The 21,366-nt window shown below is 41.3% G+C and overlaps 1 protein-coding gene and 1 long non-coding RNA gene across 13 annotated transcripts in view; one reads left to right on the top strand and one right to left on the bottom strand.

The window, feature by feature from the left end:
* gtf2ird1 (GTF2I repeat domain containing 1) overlaps window positions 1–16,112 on the top strand; it is a 183,595-nt gene extending 167,483 nt beyond the window's left edge. For 6 of the 12 annotated variants that reach the window (XM_048557305.2, XM_059655254.1, XM_048557298.2 and 3 more), the window contains 3 exons: window positions 7,641–7,678; window positions 9,225–9,340; window positions 15,471–16,112. In XM_048557305.2, coding sequence (XP_048413262.1) covers window positions 7,641–7,678; window positions 9,225–9,340; window positions 15,471–15,539 — 223 coding nt within the window. In that variant the 3' untranslated portion in view covers window positions 15,540–16,112. The remainder of the gene's footprint in view (window positions 1–7,640; window positions 7,679–9,224; window positions 9,341–15,470) is intronic. The other 6 variants (XM_048557297.2, XM_048557302.2, XM_048557304.2 and 3 more) reach the window with 1 other exon arrangement.
* The window catches only part of LOC125464655 (uncharacterized), a 136,434-nt gene that overhangs the window by 38,136 nt on the left and 76,932 nt on the right, over window positions 1–21,366 (bottom strand). The window lies entirely within an intron of this gene.

The raw sequence follows: 21,366 nt of genomic DNA, 5'->3' as shown, positions 1-21,366 counted from the left end.
CAGACCTTTCAGTTTTTCTAGCAACTTTTGCTTGGTGACGGCCACCATATTTACCTCCTCTACACCTCGCCTACACCACCGCGACCACTACCACTGACTCTCTTGAATTTTTGGAATATTACAAGTGTCTTCCACCATGGAGACTGACACAAAATAATTGTTCAGTTCCTCTGCCATTTCTTTGTTCTCCATTACTAATTCTCCAGCATCACTTTCCAGCAGTCGATTATCCACACTTGCCTCTCTTTTTCCCTTTACATATCTAAAGAAACTCTTGCAATCTAGTTTTATATTATTGGCTACCTTACCCTCATATTTAATCTTTTCCCTCCTAATTTCTTCTTTAGTTGTCTGCCGTTGGTCTTTGTAGGTTTCCCAGTCCTTTGGTTTCCCAGTTCCCTTCGCTGCATTATATGCTTTCTCTTTTGCTTTCAAGCTGTCCCTGACTTCCCTTGTCAGCCAGGATTGCCTTGTCCTCCCGTTAGTTTGCTGCTTTTGTCCTAGGGTGAATTTTTGCTGTGTCTCCCAAATTACACCCAGAAACTTACTGTCCTTCCTGCTAGGTTCGTCTCCCAGTCAATTCTGGTCAGCTCCTCCCTCATGTCTCTGTAGTTGCCTTTATTCAACTGTAATTCCATTACATCTGATTCCAGTTTCTTCCTCTCAAATTACAGAGTAAATTCAATCATATTATGATCGCTGCCTCCGAAGGGTTCCTTCACTTTAAGGTCCTTTATCAAGTCTGCCTTGTTGTACTGCGTTTTGAGTGGGCTCCACCACAAGCTGCTCCAAAAAGCCAACGCTTGGACGTTCTTGCAATCCACTACCAATGTGATTTTCCCAGTCCACCTGCATATTGAAATCCACCCCACCACCAGCACTGTAACTTGCCTTTTTTACATGCCTTTTCTATCTCGTGGTGTATCTGGTGCCCCAAATCCTGACTATTGTTCGGAGGCCTATACATAACTCCCATTATGGTTTTTTTTAAAATCTTGGTGCTTCCTCAACTCTACCGGCACAGATTCTACATCATCTGACCCTAATTAGTTTCTTGCCGTTGATTTAATTTCATTTCTTATGAATAAGGCAACTCCATCACTTGTGAGCGCTTCTTAAATGTTATAATGGGTTGCGCCTCTATCACCCTTTCAAGGCAATGAGCTCAAGATCCCCACCGTCTTCTGGATACAAAAAGCTTCCTTAATTCCCCTCGAAACCCTGTTCCTTTTGTTTTAAATATATACCTCATTTACTGACCCTTCTACTAAGGGGAAAAGTTTTTCCTACCCACCCTATCTATGCCCCTCAGAATTTTGTATACCTCAATCTGGTTCCTCTCCTCAGCCTTCTCTGCTCTCAGAAAAACCGCCCCAGTCCACCTACTCTTGTGCAGGCATGGTGGACCAAATGCCTGCTTCTGCACTGTAAGAAGTTGGAGATTTATAACAGAAATGCTCCATCCCAAGCAACATCCTGATGAATCTCCTCTGCACCCTGTCTCATGCAATCACAGCCTTCAGGTAGAGTAATGAACAGAGCAGCACTCAGTACACACAGTCCTTTAACCCAAGCAGTGTATCCTTTTGTTCTTTCACCCTTGTGTTTAGAATTGTAGAACAGTTACAGGACAAAAGGAGGCCATTTGGCCCCTCACGCCTGTGGCACACTCTCTGCAAGAGGAATTCACTTAATGCCACTCCCCATGGCTGTGTTTTTTTGTCTCTGTGGATAATGACCCAATTTACTTTCAAAGGCCTTGTGTCTATATGCCTCCTCCCACGTTTTCAGATTGTGCATTCCAGATCCTCACCACTTGTGGCAGAAACAACATTTTCGTTGACAACAAATCAACATTGCTTTTAATTTGCCAACATAGCTAGCTTCCCCTGGATGCCATTTCAGTTATTGTCATTGGGTAGTCCATGTGGGAGCATTCACATTCAACCCACCACTGAGAGTGCATAACTTGAAATGAAACTTCACAGCAGTCCAGATGGATGACTGAGTAGTTACGGTTCCACATTTCACTTCAAACTTTACACAAGATGAAGAGCAAGAGCGTAACTAGAGAGAGGGTAGAGCCTCTTAAAGATCATGGAAGTCACCTTTGTGTTGAACCCCAGGAGACGGGAGAGGTACTAAATGAATATTTTGTGTCAGTTTTTACTGTGGAGAAAGAAATGGAGTCAAGAGATTGTGGAGAAATAAACTTTTGATGTTTTAGAAACAGTTCACTGTACAGAACAGGATGTTCGGGAGGTCTGAGAAAATATTAAGGTGGATAAATCTCTGGGACCTGATCTAATGTATTCCAGAACATTGTGGGAAGTAAGGCATGAAATTACGAGACGCCTTGCAGAAATATTTGCATCATCTGGATCTACGGTGAGGTGCCTGATGACCGAAGGGTGGCTAACCTTGTACTTTTGTTTAAGAAAGGTTGTAAGGAGAAAGTGGGGAACTATAGATCTGTGAGTCTAACTTGCAGTTGAGAGTAAATTGTTGGAGGTGATTATAAAAATTCAGGATTTATGGGCACTTAGGCAAAAATTGATGAGGGATAATTGCTGTGGTTTTGTGCGAGAAAATCGTGTTTCACAAACGTGATTGAGGAAGTTACCAGAAAGATTAATGATGGCAGAGCAGTAGACATTGCTTATTTGGATTTTAGTAAAGCCTTCAACAAGGTTCTGCGTGTTAGACTAATTCATAAAGTTATGTCATGTGCAATTCAGGGTGAGCTTGCCAATTGGATACGTGGTGGGATTCATGGTAGGAGACAGAGAGTAATGGTGGAGGGTTGCTTTTCAGACTGCAGGCCTGTGACTAGCACTGTTCCACAGGGATCAGTTCTGGGTTCTCTTTGGTTTCTCATTCAAATCATTTGTATAAATGACAATGTGGAACACATGGTTAGTAAGTTTATGGATGACACCAAAATTGGTGGCATGATAGATAGTGAAGAAGGTTTTCTAAGATTACAAAGGGATCTTCATCCAATGGGTCAATGGGTGGAAAAATGGCAAATAGAATTCATTCTGGATAAATGCAAGGTATTGCATTTTAATACAATGAACAAGGGTAGGGCTTATACAATTAATGGTGGGGCTTTGGGTAGTATTGTAGAACAGAGGGTCCTACGGGTGAAAGTACATATTTCTTTGAAGTTTGTGTCACATGTCGACAGGGTAGTTAAAAAGGTTGTCACAATGATGCCACCCGAAAGCTTAGGAACAGAATCTCATATTTCGCTTGGGAGCCCTGTAGCCCATTGGTATCAACGTGGACTTCACAAGCTTCAAAATCTCCCCTCCCCGACCACATCCCAAAACCAGCCCAGCTCGACCCACCTCCCTAACCTGTCCTTCCTTCTACCTATCCCCTCAACACCCCTCCCACCTCCATCTCCTACCCACTAACCTCATTCCACCTCCTTGACCTGTCGGTTGTCCCTGGATCGACCTACCCCTCCCTAACTCCCCACCTACATTCACCTTTACCGGCTCCATCCCTGCCTCTTTGGCCTGTCTGTCTCCTCTCCATCTATCTGCTCCTTTATCCATCTTATATCTGCCTCCCCATCTCTCCTTATTTATTTCAGAATTTGCTTCCCTTCCCCCAGTTCTGAAGAAGGGTCTCGACCCGAAACGTCAGCTTTCCTGCTCCTCTGATGCTGCTTGGCCTGCTGTGTTCCTCCAACTCTACACCTTGTTATCTTAGTTAAAAAGGTGTTCGGCACACTTAGCTTCATTGCTCAGTCCTTTTGAGTATAGGAGTTGGGAAGTCATGCAGAGGTTGTACAGGACTTCTTCTGGAATACTACGTCCAATTCTGGTTGTCCAGTTATAGAAAGGGTATTATCAAGCTGGTGAGGGTTCAGAAGTCATTTACCAGGATGTTACTAGGTACAGGAGGCTTGAGTTGTAAAGAAAGACTGGATAGACTGGGACGTTTTTCATTGGAGTGTTGGAGGTTGAGAGGTGACTTGGAAGAAGTCTATAAAATAATGAGAGGTATAGATGGAGTTAATGGTAGTTGTGTTTTATCTAGGACAGGGGATTTCAAGACTAGCTTAGAGGAGACAGATTTTAAAAAGACATGAGGCAAATTTCTAACAGTGTGGTTCACGTGTACAATGAACTTCCTGAGCAAGTGGGTGGATGCGGGTACAATTACAAAGGTTAAAAGACATTTGGATAGGTACATGAATAGGAATGGTCTGGAGGGATATGGGCTAGGCGCAGACTGGTGGGACTGATTTAGCTTGGGATAATGTTCGGAATGGATTGATTGGACCAAAGGGTCTGTTTCTGTGCTGTGTGACTCCATGACTGTCAGTGGTCAAAACAGATTCCGTGACAGAATTTTAAAATATTTAAAACTTAGAAATGTAGAAAATAGAAGGAATAGGCCATTCAACCCATTGAGCCCAATCCACCATTAAACATGATCATGGCCAATCTTTATCTCAAAACCATATCTTGCTCTCTTCCCACACCCCCTTGACACCTTTTAACTTTAAAAAATCTATTCCTTTCTTACATATATTCAGTGACTTTGTCTCTACAGCCTTCTGTGGTAGTGAACTCCAGACGCTTACCGCCCCATGAGTGAAAACATTTTTCCTAACCTCAGTCTGAAAACTGCAAATCTTGACACTGTGATAACAACGTGTAGAGCTGGATGAAAACAGCAGGCCAAGCAGCATCAGAGGAGCAGGAAGGCTGACGTTTCATGCCTACGCCCTTTCTGAAGAAGGGCCTAGGCCCGAAACGTCAGCTTACCTGCTCCTCTGATGCTGCTTGGCCTGCTGTGTTCACCCAGCTCTACACCTTGTTATCTCAGATTCTCCAGCATCTGCAGTTCCTGCTATCTCTGAAACAATCTTGACACTGTGTCCCTCTTATCCTAGAGCCCGAACCAGTGGAAACATCATCCCTGCATCCAGTCTATCCAACCCTGTCAGAACATTGTGTTTCAATGCAATCTCGTTTCATTGTTTTAAACACCAGTGAATACTGGCCCAGTTGACCAATCTGTCATTGTTTGACAAATCTGCCATCCACAGAATCAGTCTGGTGAACTTTCACTATGCTCTCTCAGTTGCAAGTAATTTTTTCTTGGCAGAAGGGTCTAAAACTGCACACAGTAATCCAGGTAGGTTTCACTAAGGCCATGTACAGCTGCAACAAGACATCTTGTTCCTGTACTCAGCCCCTTCCAAACCCTAGTGCACAAAGACACCCACATCCCTATGGAAATCAACCCTTCCCCATCAATCACAATTTAAATACTCTCTGCCATTCTAGTTTTCCTGCTGAAGTGGGCAACTTCACATTTATCCAGGCCATAATGCCCCATATTTGCTGACTCTGTCAACTTATCTAAATTACCCAGAAGCCTCTTTACATCCTCCTCATCTTTTCATGTTTTCACCTAATTCTCTTGACTTCCTGGTTCCATCAACAATACACCAAAAATACAATTTTGGGTCATTTGTCCACTTCATGACTCTGATCCCTTGCTGTGTGCAAATTAGCAGCTGCATTTACTGACCTAAGCAGTAAATTATTTAAGTGGAGAGAGATTGCAGAACTTGGTGGTGCAGAAGGATCTGGATGTCCTGCTACGTGAACCACATAAAGTTGGAATGGAGTTACAGCAAGTGATTAAGAAGGTGAATGGAATATTGTTCTTTATTTTGGGAGGAATGCAATACAAAAATAGGTTTTACTGCAGCTGTGCAGGCCATTGACAAGAACACATCCGGAATACTATGTAGTTTTGATTTCTTTACTTGAAATAAGCTACTGCTTCAGAAGCTGTTCACAGAAAGTTCACTTTACTCACTTCTGGAGTGAAGGGTTTATCTGATGAGAAAAGATTGAATGGACAGAGCTTGCATTCATTGGAATTTGGAAGACTGGCAGGTGATCTTATTGTAACATCGTAAGATCTTGAGGGGACTGGACAGGGTGGATACTGAAAGGGTTTCCTCTTGGAGTCATCCAGCACAGAAACAGACCTTTCGGTCCGACCAGCTAACGCTGAACATTATCCCAAACTAGACTAGTCCCACCTGCCTGCTCCTGGCCCTATATCCCTCCAAACCTTTCCTATTCGTATATCTATCCAAATGTCTTTTAAACGTTATAATTGTATCCATATCTACCACTTCCTCAGGAAGTTCATACAAGTGAACCACCCTCTGTGTAAAAAATTTGCATCTCATATCTTTTCTAAATCTTTCTTCTCACCTTCAAAATGTGCCCCCTAGTCTTAAGATTCTCTGCCCTAAGGAAAAGACAACTACCATTAATTCTATCTATACATCTCGTTATTTTATAAACTTTTATCAGGTTGCCTCTCAACCTCCTATGCTCCAGTGAAAAAAAGTCCCAGCCTTTCTCTATAACGGTAACTTTCCATACCTGGCAACATCCTGGTGAATGACTTCTGAACCCTCTCTGGCTTAATTATATCTTTCCTATAACTGGATGACCAGAACTGGACACAGTAAGCCTCACCAATGTCCTGTCAACCTCAGCGTGACTTCCCAACTCCTATACTAAAAGGATTGAACAATGAAGGCAAGCATGCCAAACATCTTTTTATCCACCTTGTCTGTATGTGATGCAAATTTCAAAAAATTATGAATCTGCACCCTCAGGTCCTTCTGTTCTACAACACACTTCTAAGAAAGGGTCACCAGACCCGAAACCTTAACTTTGATTTTTTCCTCACAGATGCTGCCAGACCTGCTGAGCTTTTCAAGCAACTTCTGTTTTTGTTCCTGATTTAGTATCCCTAGTTCTTTCAGTTTTTACTACCCAAATCCCAACCATTAATTGTATAATCCCTACCCTTGTTTATTGTACCAAAATGCAATACCTCGCATTTATCCAGATTGAACCCCATCTGCCATTTTTCAACCCATTGACTTTTTTGATCAATGTCCCTTTGTCATCTTAGAAAAACTTCTTCACTGTATACTATGCAACCAATTTTGAAGTGGTCCACAAACGTACTAACCGTGCCTCCTATACTCTCATCCAAATCATTGATATAAATGACAAAGAAAAGAGGACCCATTGTGGAGGAGAATAAAACTAGAGGACATAGTTTAAGAATAGGAGGTTGGCTTTTTAGATATAAGTAGGGCGATTTACTTTCATTTAAAGGCTAATTTCAGTATGGAATTCTCTTCCCCTGAAATAATGGAAATGGGTCTTTAAGTTTTTCTATGCTGAGTAGGGTAGATTTGCAATAGCCAAGGGATATGGGCAAGAAAGTAGAGCTGAGATTACAATCAGATCAACCATGATACTATTGAATGGTGGAGTAGGCTTGAAGGACCAAATGGCCTCTCCCTGCTCCTAAGTTGTATGTTCTATAACCTGACTTCTGGTAAGTGTGAGGGGCCAGACCAATCTTCCTGGTTGCTGCTTTTTGAAGTCAAGAGCGTGTATGCCAGTAATTCATATGATACTTAAATAATGGCACACTGCAGCAGTAATTAGTGAGGAAGGAAAGCACACCTCCAGATCTTCCATTGAAGTAAATGTCAGTAGTGGCTTCACTTTAGTCATTGTTAAATGACAGGTGATGACTTGTGTTCATTTTTTAATCTTTTACAGGCCTTTTGCAGAGATTTGTAATGAAGCATCAAAATCAGGTGAGAAACTGTATTATCTAATCCTCCAGTTAATACATTCAAAATTTTCCCACACAAGCTCCCCTAATGGTGAGGTTAGTAGATTCTGCATCTAAATGGACCAGGACTATGCATGCCTTTGATCCCTGATTTACATCCAGAGACACTACCGGTACTGAGATTGTTTATGTGGAAGGACAATTTAGTTCCCACTCCTGCTGCCAAATGCTGACTTATGACTTCTGCTGCAAAGTAGTAGGACTGCAGTACAGGTAGTTGTGCTATAACGTGTGTCTTGTTAATGCAAATTGGCTGTAACACAATTGATGGATAGTGAACGCTGTTTGGATAATGCAAACTTCCTGCTGTACAGGTATAATGATTTTCTACAGCAATTTCCCTATAATGTGATTTTCAAGGCAATTTTCTGTAGCACAAGGTTACGCAAGAACATAGCTATCATGTTATAGTAGAATGATCTGGTAGTGTCAGTGGCTACTCTTCTGCCTCATTGAATCACTAATCAGTACTGAGCAGTGACCACCTCAGCTGGTGCAATTTGTGTATTTGCATATGTACATGAGTCTAAGCGTATATATCTATTTGCGAGTGTCCTTATATGTGCACGTATTGAATATGTGTATGCATGTGTGTGCGGGGTTCATGAAGCAGTTAAGGCTCAGCCACATTGGTGCAGGACTGGAGTCGCATATATGCCAAGTTGGAATGGCAGATCTCCTTCCCTGAAGGGTAATGTTAAATAAGTGGATCTTAAGAAGTCCCATTCATTTATCACCCCCTGAGCTGACCTACAATGACAGTTAGTCAGCACATTCTTATGTTAAAATTGTCATCCTTATTACCAGTTGCTTGTTCCATTCAGTCTTTGTAATCTCAAATGCCACAATCTTCTGACATATTGGCAGTCTCTTCTCATTTTTGTCCGTTGATCAGCCAAGATTTTTATCCTTCCTCTTGGGTGGTCATTTGCTAGGTCCCAAACTCTGGATCTCCCTCCCTACACTTTTTCACCTCATGGCCTTGCTTTCTTCCTCCAGGTATTCCTGGACAAATCTTCAGTTATCTGACCTAGAATCGTCAAATGTGTCTTAGTTTCATGTTTCTTTTTATCGTGCTGCTATGAACAGCCGTTGGATATTTTATGTAATTAGGTGCCGTACAGATCTTAGTTGTTTGTCAGATTTTCTTACTTTCATGTCTCACTGCTTTTTGTTTCTTCATTTTACTTTTAATTAAATTAAAACTCTCAAATTGTCATGGTGGGGTTTGAACTTGTGTTCTCTGGAGGGAATTACAATCCAGTTCTAATAAAGATTAGCTGATGTTTGAAAATATACAGAAACAAATGGAGAAATCCCTAGTGGTCCCAACAGGATTTTGCATACTCTGGTCTAGAAAGGAAGATCATTGATAGGGGAATAAGGTGCACGGTATCAGCTTGTGGAATAGGAAACTGCTGTCAATCCTCACAGCTTGATGATGTAGTTTTGTTGAATCATATTAACAGTTGGAATACTGTGTACATTTATCTTTTAATTCTTTTTAGCATCCAAACAAGATGCAACACACAAACGGAAGCGAAGAAGAGTTTCAGAGGGGAGCATTGTGCCATCATCCTCGAACATGGAAGCAGGCGTATCTCCGAATCCAGTCCCTCTTGTGGTAACTAATTTTGCAAATTAAATACACATTAAGTTATTAGTTTTATTTCACTGTGCTGACATTACATCGCATACTATTAAGCAGGTGTCATATCTGAATGTAGAGGCTGTTGCCTCAGCTTCTGTCAGTGCTACTGTGGGTCAGAACTGTTTAATGATTTGCAGGAGGACTTCTCAAAGTGGTTGACTGCGTAATTGTCACACTAGTTGTGGCACTGAGCTAGCTAGGCCCAGATCTCAGGAACAGTGCCTGATATTGGTTGGTTGGCCTTGAACAGTTAATGTGGCTTTCGGGGTACAACCATTGGCTTTAATCCCCCTTGGCTGTGTGAAGAAAAGAAGGTGAAATTTCTTATGGCACAGCTCCTGGTTTCCCTCACAGTGACTTTGCTACCAGCTGGGAGGGGATGACACAAGACGCAAAGTCTTCTTGACTTAACCACTGATCACTTGGTGAGATACCAAAGAGTTCAAAGTCTCCAATAACCTATAACACTACTCATATGGGTAGAAAGTTACTGAGTTTTTCCTGCAAAGTTAGATAGCATAATTCCAAGGATAATTTCTGAAGCATTAAGAAGGGCTGCTACATTCAGATTTTTTTTATTTCTTCTTATCATTCATTCATCTGTGGGCATCACTGGCAAGGCCACATCCAAATTGCCTTGGAGAAAATGATGGTGAGCTGCCTTCTTAAGCTACTTAGAGTCTTTAAGGTGTTGAGGCACCCACAATGCTGTTCAGAAGGGAGTTTCAGATTTTGACCCTGCAACAGTAAATAAATGTCAGTACAGTTCCAAGCAGGATGATGTGTTGCTTGGAGAGATGTGGCAGTGTTCCCTAGCATCTGCAGCCCTTATCCTTCTAGGTGGTTGAGGTCATCTGTTTGGAAGGTGCTGGTGACGGAGCCTGAGTGATTTGCTACAGTGTATCTTGTAGATGGTACACACTGTTGTTACTGTGCTTCTGCGATGAGGGAGTAAGCGGATGGGGTGCTAACCAACAGGGCTGCTTTATCTTGGATGATGTTGGGTTTCTTGAGGGGAGTATTCCTTTACATTCCTGAGTTGTGTCTTGAAGATGATACACAGGAAGCGCGTTACTCACTGCACAGTTCCAAGCGTCTGACCTGCCCTTCTTTCCACACCACTTGTATGACCCCAGTTCAGTGTCTGGTCAATAAGACTGTTGCAAATTTGGGTAGAGTACTTGTGGATTGGGTGGTAGGAAGTTAGAATTTGGTGTTTGTAAAGTGCTAGGGGGAGAAAGCATTGCATGGTCCCTTTAAAAGATCATGTGCTTCTTCTGTGCAGAGATTTAAAATGGATATCTCTGAGCAGCAGCTTGAAAGTTTGCAAGTACACAGAGAGCACCCAAATTGAAAGGCCGTACAGTTAGGAGGCTAAGGAGCAGTTTTTACCAAGACAACAGGTTTTTGAATTTAGCCAATTAATTTGAACCTGAAGAAGGGTAATACCCGAAATGTTGACCACTCCTTTCCTCCAGATGTTGCCGGGCCTGCTGTGTTCTTCCAGCCTCCTGTTTGTCGAACTTAGACACACAAATATTTTATATCTAAGCCTTATGATTTTGACCACTAGGACCAATACTGTTGTGAAAAATATTGATAAGTCAAAAATTGGTATAAAACGATGGGGACAACTGGCCATCTGCCAGAGTTGACGACCATCAGCTCTCAAAAGAGAATCGCTAGCTCAATCAGCCTCCTCCATGTTGCAGAGGAAGCACCATCTAAATATCAACAGGTCCAAAGGCACAATTAGTTAATATTCTGACAGAAGAATCAACGGAAAAGGCACAGAAAATTCCAGAAGAGACACAACCTGGCTGTAATTTTGAGAGAGTAAATTCTAATCTTTTATAAATGTAAGTTGTGTTTATTGGAACAGCATACCATTATAAGGTACACCCTTATAAGAAGCAGCTAGTTCAGTTACCACTGATGGTGGTTAAGAGGCTCGGGCGTACAATTAGCGCACAAGTCCTGTATGTAAGGGGTTGGATATTTGGCAAATGACACTGGGCAGGCCTTGCAGAGTCATGGAATTGCTTTCTGGTCAACATGCAAGGTTGCCTTGGCTCCTTTGGTCCCTAGACTTGCTGGAAGACTTCTGGGTATTTAATTTTGAATGAAAACCGCAAGAATTGCAGATACTCTAAATCGGAAAGAAAAACAGAAGTTGCTGGAAAAGCTCAGTAGATCTGGAAGCATCTGTGGAAAAACAAATAAGAGTTAACGTTTTGGAGTGTGGTGACCCTTCCTCAGAACTGATGTTATCTGGGAAAATGTTGGCTGATATGCAGAAGATAGGCAGGGGGATGGGATAGGAGTAAATGTTAGGATGAAGGATAGAGCCCAAAGTGAGAGAAGAACTGTTGGACAGACAAAAGGAGATGGTAACAATCTGGCTAGGAGGGTGAATAGTTGTAATGAGGACTATTAGTGACTAACAACAGGTGGTACATAATAGCAGGTTATGTGATAACAAGGCCTGGTGTGTGGGGTAGGGGCCTAGGATTTGGGTGAGTTTAGGCACTAATATTATTGAACTCAGTATTCGGTCCAGAGAGCTGCGGGGTCCCCAAGTGGAAAATGAGGTGTTGTTCTTTTAGCTTGCGCTGAGGTTCACTGGAACAATCCAGCAAGCCTGAGACACAGATGTTGGCCAGGGAACAGGGTGATATGTTAAAGTGGCAGTCAATGGGAAGCTCAGGGTTTTTTTTTTGCAGATAGAACTTAGGTGTTTTGTGAAGCAGTCGTCCAGCCTATGCTTCTTTTCCCCAATGTAGAGGAGACCACATTGTGAGCAGCAAATGCAGTAGATTAGATTCTGGGAAGTGCAGGTGAAATGTTGTTTCACCTGGAAGTTATGTTTGGGCCTTGGGTACTGGGGAGGGAGGAGGTAAATGGGCAAGTGTTACACATTCACTGGTTGTAGGGGAAGGTTCAAAGGGACTATCGGGGTGTGTTGGAAGTGAAGGAAGAATAGATCAGGGTGTCCCAGTGTGAAAGGTCCCTGTGGAAAGCAGACAAGGGAGGGGAGAGGAGTATGTGTCTGGTGGTGGCATCATGCTGGAGGTGGCAAAAATGGCGTCTGATGTTCTTTAATTAGGACTTCACTCATGCAGCCATTTTCTAATCAAAAAATGTTAAACCATTCAAGGTGAATCGTTCTCAATCAATTTCACCCCATCAAGGTTGGGCCCAAGCCTTTTACTACAATCAGTGGTAACTGAACCGGCGGCTGCTTATAAGAGACCAAAACTGACGATACCCCCTTAATCTATAAGGGATCCCCGGTATAGGATCTCGAATCCTTACAGTGTGGAAGCAAGCAATTTAGCCCATCAAGACCACAATGGCCCTCAAAGAGCATCTCACCCAGAACCACCCCTTATTCTATCCCTGCATTGCCCCCCTTACAAACTATGGGCAATTTAGCATGGCTAATCCAGCTCACTTGCACATCATTGGGCTGTGGGGCTAAACTGGAGTACCCTGAATAAACCCATGGAAAAGCGGGAAGAATGTGTAAGCTCCACACAGACATTTGCCCGAGGCTGGAATTGAACTTGGTCCCTGGCACCATGCCATCGGTTCTCAGTCCAGCCAAGGTCTTATGCAAACCTAAGAGATGGAGTCCAGAGCGAATTTTGTTAAAGACTGGTTCTACGATCATTGAAACAGCCACACTGGTATCAAGCTCCATTAGAACGACATGATCTTTTAAACAGCTGTTTATTTTGATTGGTCTGATTCAGATATTGCTGAACAATTTAACTGTTCCAAACCAGAAGTAGATGGACTTTCCAGGGTGTGCATTCTCCAGGATACTGGCCTATGAGTTCTCTTACTCGGTTTGGGCCAAGTGGGACTCTTGCTGCTTTGACTCTGCATTCCGGCAGCAACTACAATGGCTTGCCAGCCAGGATCCTGAAGAAAATTTTATCTATTTGGCCAAGGCTTGACTTTGTCTTGGGGTTTTGCTGTGGGCTGACCTAGAGTCTCTCTGTTTAGGATATGTCCTGAGTGAGTCTACACAATTGCCTTCACCCGAATGATGTTCTCCAAGCTCAGTCGAACTGGTGAGGGTGTCCGATACCCTGCAACTCATATGCTCCACTTGCCACATTTTCCAATGATAAAACCAGTTGTACTATCTGTTTGAAAGTCAGCTGGGGTTCAGCTAATGGGTGCTTTTGCAGGCTACATCATTAATTCCATTCTCATCGTTACTGAAATAACTTGACGAAGCTAGTATTCCATCACCAAGTCCCCCTTTATTTACATGTGGAGAGTTCTTGACCCTAATCCAATTCCCTCAGAGTCGGCTGTCAAACTTAATAGTTACTCCAGTTTGCATCAGTCAGACAGGACTCCTGATTGGACCAGGTTAACAGCCCCAATCAGAAAACCCATATTCTATAATGTCCATCTGGCTGACCTTGTTACAATCATTATGCTGTCAGCCCTCTGAGAGAAGAAATTCCTCTTCATCTCAGTCTTAAATGGGGACCCTTTAACAGTGAGACTATGACCTCTGGTCCTAGACTCTCCCATGAGAAGAAGCATTCCTTCAGTACTTACCCTATCAAGCCCCTTAAAAATCTGACACGTTTCAGTGAGCTCATCTCTCATTCTTCTACATTCCAATGAGTAGAGTTCCAACCTGTTTAACCTTTGCTCATAAGATAATCCATACCAGGGACCATCCCAGTGAACCTTCTCTGAACTGTCCCTGACGAAATAAAATATTTTCCTAAATAAGGGGATCAAAAACTGCTCTCAATACTCCAGATGTGGTCTCACAAGCAGCTTGTACAGCAGAATGACTTCCCTACTCTTATACTTCAACCCCCTTGAAATAAGGACCAGTATTCCATTTGCCTTCCTGCTGTACCAAGTCTTGCTCTTGTGCATAAGTTCCTGCCAAGTTGCTTTGTGTTGCAGTTTTTCTTCATTTAAATAATACTTTTGTCCTTTTGTTCTTTGCAAAATGAACAACTTCACATTTTACCACACTATATCCCATTTGCGAACATTTGCCTGCTAATTTAGTCGCCCCCTGGATGTTACTAGTGAGGGATTCAGCAATAATAATGTAAAGAGGTGATAATTAGATTCGCTTTAGTTGAAGATGGTCATTGCCTGGCCCGTGAGTGTTACTTGCCACTTAACAGTCCAAGCCTGGATATTGTTAGGTCTTGCTATATATGGGCACAATTGCTTTGCTTTCCGGGGTGTCCTGAATGGTGCTGAATATTGTGTAATCATTGGCAAACTTCCCCACTTCTGACCTTATGATGGAGGGAAGGTCATTGGTGAAACAGCTGAAAATGATTGGCCCAGTGCACTACCTTGAGGAACTCCTGCAGCTGAGATGACTGACCTCCAACAATTACATTTGGTTCAATTTGTGGTTTGTATGAGAATCATAGATAAAATTTACTAAGAAATGTAAAGTGCTTTATATAGGAACGATACCACAGATGGTCAACGTGAATGGTAATAAAGGAGCTGAGAGTTTGAAACAGAGCTAGAAGTAAATTAATAAAAATTAAAATTAAGAAAAAAATCAGCATGTTCTTCTTGGCAACAGCCTTTGGAACATTGAACTAACTTCTTGATAAAAGTGAAATTCTGTTCATTACAGAAAGATTTGGATGAATTAAAATGGGCTGAAAGGCCTTCTTTATGCTTAGTCACCATATGTGAGCAAATGTAGAAAAATACTGAAATCTGACAATCTTTGCAATGGTTTCAAAATAAACCATTAAAATGAACTGAAATGGACATGAAGCCACTTCTGCTCTGCAATGTGGTGGGTGAGGGAGATGCATTACTGCATTGGGAACCAGGGCTTAAATTTTCATAGTGGAGAGTGAAGATGGTTGGTTTTTGAGGAAGGATGTTACTATTCTACATTCTTAACTCATATATACTGTAATTCATAACTTTCTGTAGCAAGTTGCAGAGTTCATTCTATTGTTCAGTTTTATGCATTTAATAAATACAACTCAAAGGAGTAAATGTTGATTTGTTTTCATCTTCAACTCAATGTCCTGCCAGTTCTGTACAATGATGCTGTCATGTCTTCCTTTCTCTACAGCAATGGCCGATGTACCTGGTAGACTACGGTGCAGTCAACATGCAGATCCAGGGGCCTGTAAATTTCTAATTAACAACCTTCTCAAGAACAAGCATGATTTTTGAAAAAAAGACATATGTAATTATGTACCATAACCATATAGTATGAACTTTAATATTTCCTTCTAGAACACATCCTGATTTTTACACTGTCTCCATGTGATCAAGGGCTTTAAATAAATGTGCTGCCTTGCTTTCGCACATAGTGACTAAATTATTTATAATAAAGACCTGTTCATGAAGGCTTGTAGAGCCATGAAATTTCAGGGCTTTCTCCAAGGGAATCCTGGACTCTATTTCAGTTGGATCGATGCTCAAACTTGTCTACAGAATTGATGAAGATAGTCTTTTTGAAATTCTGAGTTGCATCCAAGAAGGGAAATAGTGAAGGAAGTTTCATCTGTCTTGTCTGAACACCACGTGTACACCATTTGGAAGTTAGTCACAGAGCAGCTATGGTTTCAGAGATGATGAGACAGGAATTGGTGTGTGTTTTGCCCAACTTTCAGGTTCAAATGGGCACAGAGAATTTCAATTTATAAGTGTAATAATGTGCAGAATATTCACAGTCATCGGTCCAGCTGCTAAATTCAGGGAACCTTACTAAACTCCTATAAACCGCTGTTATGTACTGGCAGTTAAATGTCAAACATACTTTAAGATAAATATGATGAGTTACACTTTGGGAGGAAAAATTGAAGCAGTGCCCATGCCTAAGAAAATAAGGTGGTTCATCAGGTAGAATACCAATGGAATTTTGTGATACAGGTAGAAAAATCATTTAAAGCAGCATACTAGATCAGCAAGACAAAAAAAAATTTTAACACAGCACCAGAATTTATTTCCAAGTGTATGGAATTTAAAAGTGGGAAATGTATGCTAAATCTGTAAAAGAATTGTAAAGACCCCATTTGAAATATTGCGCAGGGTTTGATCTCCATTCTGTAAACAAAATATACAAAGCACTGAAGAAAGAGCCAAACAGGTTTACAAGAATTGCACCAGCACTCAGTATATGACTATTAAGAAAGTGAACTTGCTGGAGCTTTTATGTTGAGAAAAAGAAAGCTCATTGGGAAATGTGTTAGTCAATGTGCATGTGGTGAGAGTCCAAATCTAGAGCCCACACATATACAAGACAGTTATTAATAAAACCTAGAGGACAACACCATATATACTCATGTAAAAAGCGACCACCTGTTTTTGGTCAAAAAATCTGGAATTTTCCACATATTTCGTATAAAGGTCAACCCTAATTCTTCAGAGATAACAGGTCAACATTTGTGAGTCAAGGTGGTATCCTGCAAATAAATGTTATGATGAGGAAATGAATTCTTTTCATTCTATTATGTTTTGATGTACAATTCACATCAACATTGTGTTAGGCTACAGATTTCTTAAGTTCATTATCGAATGAGCACTATAATTATGTGTTCACTTCTTGCGTGGCTGTCCCGCTCCACTCTGGATCTCCAGCCAGCTAGCCATGCCGTCCTGTCCCGCCCTGCTCTGGGTCTCTAGCCTGTTGGCCGTCATGCTCTGCTCTGGATCTCCAGCCTGCTGGCCATCCCGCTCCACTCCAGGTCCCCAGCCTTCGCCATTCTGGTGCTCAGCTGCACCGATGATGTCATTGCCACTCCAAGATAAGTTTTTTTTTATAAAGGGAATAACAAAAAGGAAGGAAAAGCAGACAGAATAATTACCAATTAAGTTTTGTTTCCTTTTGTCTTTACCCAGTAGTTACCATAATTCATTGTGTTTTATTTCTTTATTTGTTTAGAGATCAAATTGGCTTCTGCTAATGATATGGTGCGAATTTTGATGGGCATGAATTTCAGCCTCTCAAAAGCAGTATCCATGTAACAGTTGACCCCATAAGTTTGGTCTTAAAAAATAGTCTGAAAAATTTGACTATCACGTGAATATACACGGTAAGGGAAAGCTCTTTACTTAGTGACAGGAGATGAATTTAATTAAGAAAATCATCTCATTCTGTGCTTCCCACACTGGGTGTCATGACCTGAGGTGTTTTGAGGTTGCAGGTTCTGAGGTCGCAGGGAATCTTAGACTGATTTCTTACACACTGTGAGGTCCCTTAAATCCTTAGGATTTTGGTTGTCGGGTACACCCTAAGAGACTGCTCCTTGCAGCTGCAACAAAAACCATGGGGGATGGTTGGGTATTTGTGATTTTGAGTAACTCTGCTTTAATTTCATCAGCTCCTCCCAAGTGAGGGAGGAGGTAGTGTCGAAGGGAGTGTGACTGGGTGACAGGAAGGTAAGTCATGGGTGAAGTTGGGGGAAATCGGGCTGAATGGGGATTGGGGACCAACGTGATAGGAGGCAGTGGATGTAGGATGGGATGGAGGGGTGATGGCGGGGGAGATGAACAGAGATTGAAGGAAGAAGCATTGAGAGTCAGGGGTGAAAGAGAGGGAGATTGGGACCTGAAGGAATGGGTATGTTGGGATAATGGGGGGCAGATGGTGGTTGGAGTGGAGAGATGAAGATGGGAATGTTGGGGTGTGAAGGAAGAACAGAAATGACATTTAAAGATGAGATTGATGTGGTAAAGTAAGGGGAGATGGGACACACTCAACTCTTTTTCAATGCCTGCTCAGCAACTGAAACAGTGAGCTTTCATTGCTGCAAGCACCTGGAGTGAAGCACATCTAAATGAGGGTTTCTCTGACAGGCAGGTTTGTGGCTAAAGGCACTTTTACAGTGTACAGGATGTTTCTTCTAGGATACCTGAAGCTCTTCACCTTCCTCAGGTGCGATTCCTGCAGAGCCATGTTGAACAGAGTGCAACAGGTTCCTGGACATTTATACAGAGGTGACATGAAGGGCCTTTCAAATCTATCAAGGCAATGGCATCTCATTTTGAACAAACCTACTCTAATGTCAGACTGGTACTGATATAGCTCCTGTTTTACGTCTCTGATGGGATAAAACATACAAAAATTAGATAGCATCAGCGCTAGGGTCAAAGTAGGAAAAATAGCAAAAAGACAGAATTAGTAGCTTTTTATCTTCCTGTACGCAGATTTTGTAATAAGATGAATTAATGGCTCAAATAAAAATAAATGGGAATGAGATGATGGTTTACAAGGGTGCTAAGGCAAGGAACTTAATATTCGGGATACTTAACATTTTGGAAGGATAGGCAGAAAGAAAAAAGGTGGAGTTATAAGAAAAGGATGAGATCAGTACAGCTATGAAATGATTGTGGCTTGAAATTTTAATATGTAGAATTGGTTTGTGTAGAAATAAGGAATAACAAACAAAAGAAGATTGGTAGGAATATCTCTCAGATTCTCTAACATAGTAAGGTAACATAAAAAGAGTAGATGTAAATCATATCAAGATCTACCCTGTAAAGTAAATGATAGGTCAGATAATAACAGGGGGCACATTAAAAAGGTAATAATCATGGGTGACATTGAACCTTCTAATAGGAGATAGATGGGCTCAAAGCTGTGAATGTCTCTTCTTTTAGGGCAAGCTCGAATTAGCCGGTACTGACATCTCATCACTGGACTTGAAACATTCATTGTTTTTCTCTTCACAGTTGTTGCCAGATATGCTGGGCTTCTCCATCAATTTCTGTTTTTGTTTTGAATTAGCAGGCATAGTTTCCGACTAAGAGGTCTCCCCATGGAGCTAAGGAGGAATTTCTTCTTTCGTCGGGTAATGAATATTTGGAATTCTCTATCCTAGAGAGTTGTGGAGGCTACTGCATTGAATATATTCAAGGCCGAGTTCAATTTTTGAACTACAGGAGAGTCCAGGATTATAAATTGTTTCAGAGGTAGTAGGAACTGCAGACATTGGAGAATCTGAGGTAACAAGGTGTACAGCTGGATGACGACAGCAGAAAGGGTTTTGATTTTTGAAGAAGGGTCTAGGCCCAAAACGTCAGCCTTCCTGCTCCTCTGATGCTGCTTGGCCTGCTGTGTTCATCCAGCTCTACAGCTCGTTATCTCAGGATTATAGATTTTCAGGTGCATGAAGCTTTTGACATTTGGCTTGTGGTTTAATTCAATAAATACTAAAGAATGCTAACTGTTGAAGCCAAAGAGAAGCAGTTGTTTCAGTAGAGTTTGTAAATACAGCTCGTTTATCTCGAGCAGTTGTGCATGTGTTTGGACTGCAGGAACTTCCTTCAGTTAACAATCGCAGCTCTGTTTAAAAGTATCCAATCTAATCCCATGCTATTAAGGGACACCAAGGTCTTCAAGTAAAAAGATTACCGAAGATACTCAAAAACACAAGACAATTTTAAAATCCTACTATTGTGAAATATCTAATTTTGATACACTTTTAAAGATCACGGACCTTATTTTGCATTTTTGAAATTTCACTTGCTGAGGAACAAAATAATCGATTAAAATATTTTCAGGAAATATTCTGAGTTCTTCAATTAGCTCTCCTTTAAATTCTAAAGTTCTCCTGACTGTTAATCTGAGTTTGTTGTTTCCTAAGTTACTGATAGTTCCTTATTTGTAGTTTTCGAGCTTCTTCCCTGACTTTTCATTTATGTGTTCCCTCTTCCCTTGGATTCTGATTTCAGTAAAGTACGGTGGTTAAAATGTGACATTATCGGAAGAAATTGCATAACATGACATAATATACAGAGGCAAGTTTTTTAAATGTGATGGATATATAGGCTCTGCTCCCATATAAAATTTGTAAGAATACAAATACATTCTTGGAATGATAAAAGGAATCTAATTAAGGCATGGGTTTAATCAATTTCAAAGGGTGATTAGATCCAACTTGAAACTATGAAGTAGCTTATAAAGTGTATGAGCTTATATAGAAGCTTATAATAGCAAAAAAAAACAGGGCAAACAATGGGGGAAATAATGGGAAAATTACAAGGAAATATTATGGCAGCGCAAATTTTTGGCTTTCAAAGAGAATGTGCAGACATTATGATTATAGAGCTACGGATACGGGTATAGAATAGTTGGCACAACTTTCTATTTGAAGGAGATAGTGCAACATAAGTCTACAAACACAAGAAACAAGAACTTGCACTGAGCACCTTTATCAGGTCAAGGTCAGGAACAGAGTATTGAGAGATTCACACTGATTCCTGAGATCAGGAGCACTGGTTATGAGAAAGAAATAAGGCTATTTTCCTGAGAACAAAGATTAAGAGGAAATATTGTTTCAGAGATAGAAGGAACTGCAGATGCTGGAGAATCTGAGATAACAAGGTGTAGAGCTGGATGAACACAGCAGGCCAAGCAGCATCAGAGGAGCAGGAAAGCTGACATTCCGGGCCTAGACCCTTCTTCAGAAATGGTTTTGATTTCTGAAGAAGGGTCTAGGCCCAAAACGTCAGCTTTCCTGCTACTCTGATGCTGCTTGGCCTGCTGTGTTCGTTCAACTCTACACCTTGTTATCTTAAGAGGAAATAATGATAGGGCAATTCTGAGTTTTTTGATAAGACAAATCAGGAACATCTGGCTGGCACATTACTAATTGCAGAATCCAATTTTTATTATTGCCACAAAACAACAAAGGATGAGGTTAGCTGAATTGGGAAATCCTGACATCATGAAAGATGCTTTACAAATTATTTGTCTTTAACAAGTTTTAATTTGAAACTGTTTGCATAATACTACCCCAAGGTTTGAAATTGGAGTTGCAGCTATAGTTGATGCCCAAGGAAACACTTTATCTATTTTTGAAGAGTTCCTTTATCTCTTCATGCTCGCTCATCACTTCCAGCACAGACTGTAAGAGATTAATGCTCTTCTTTTTTCATTCTGCCTTCAGCACAAGCCGACAATGGCAAAGGAAATACAGGAATGGTGTGCCCAGTAAATTTGTTAATCTTGTGTTAAT

The sequence above is a fragment of the Stegostoma tigrinum genome, chromosome 27, assembly GCF_030684315.1.
Source record: "Stegostoma tigrinum isolate sSteTig4 chromosome 27, sSteTig4.hap1, whole genome shotgun sequence".
In the NCBI taxonomy this organism is placed as follows: Eukaryota; Metazoa; Chordata; class Chondrichthyes; order Orectolobiformes; family Stegostomatidae; genus Stegostoma; species Stegostoma tigrinum.
Note: the sequence above shows the minus strand (reverse complement) of the source record. Positions and strands in the feature narration are given on the sequence as shown.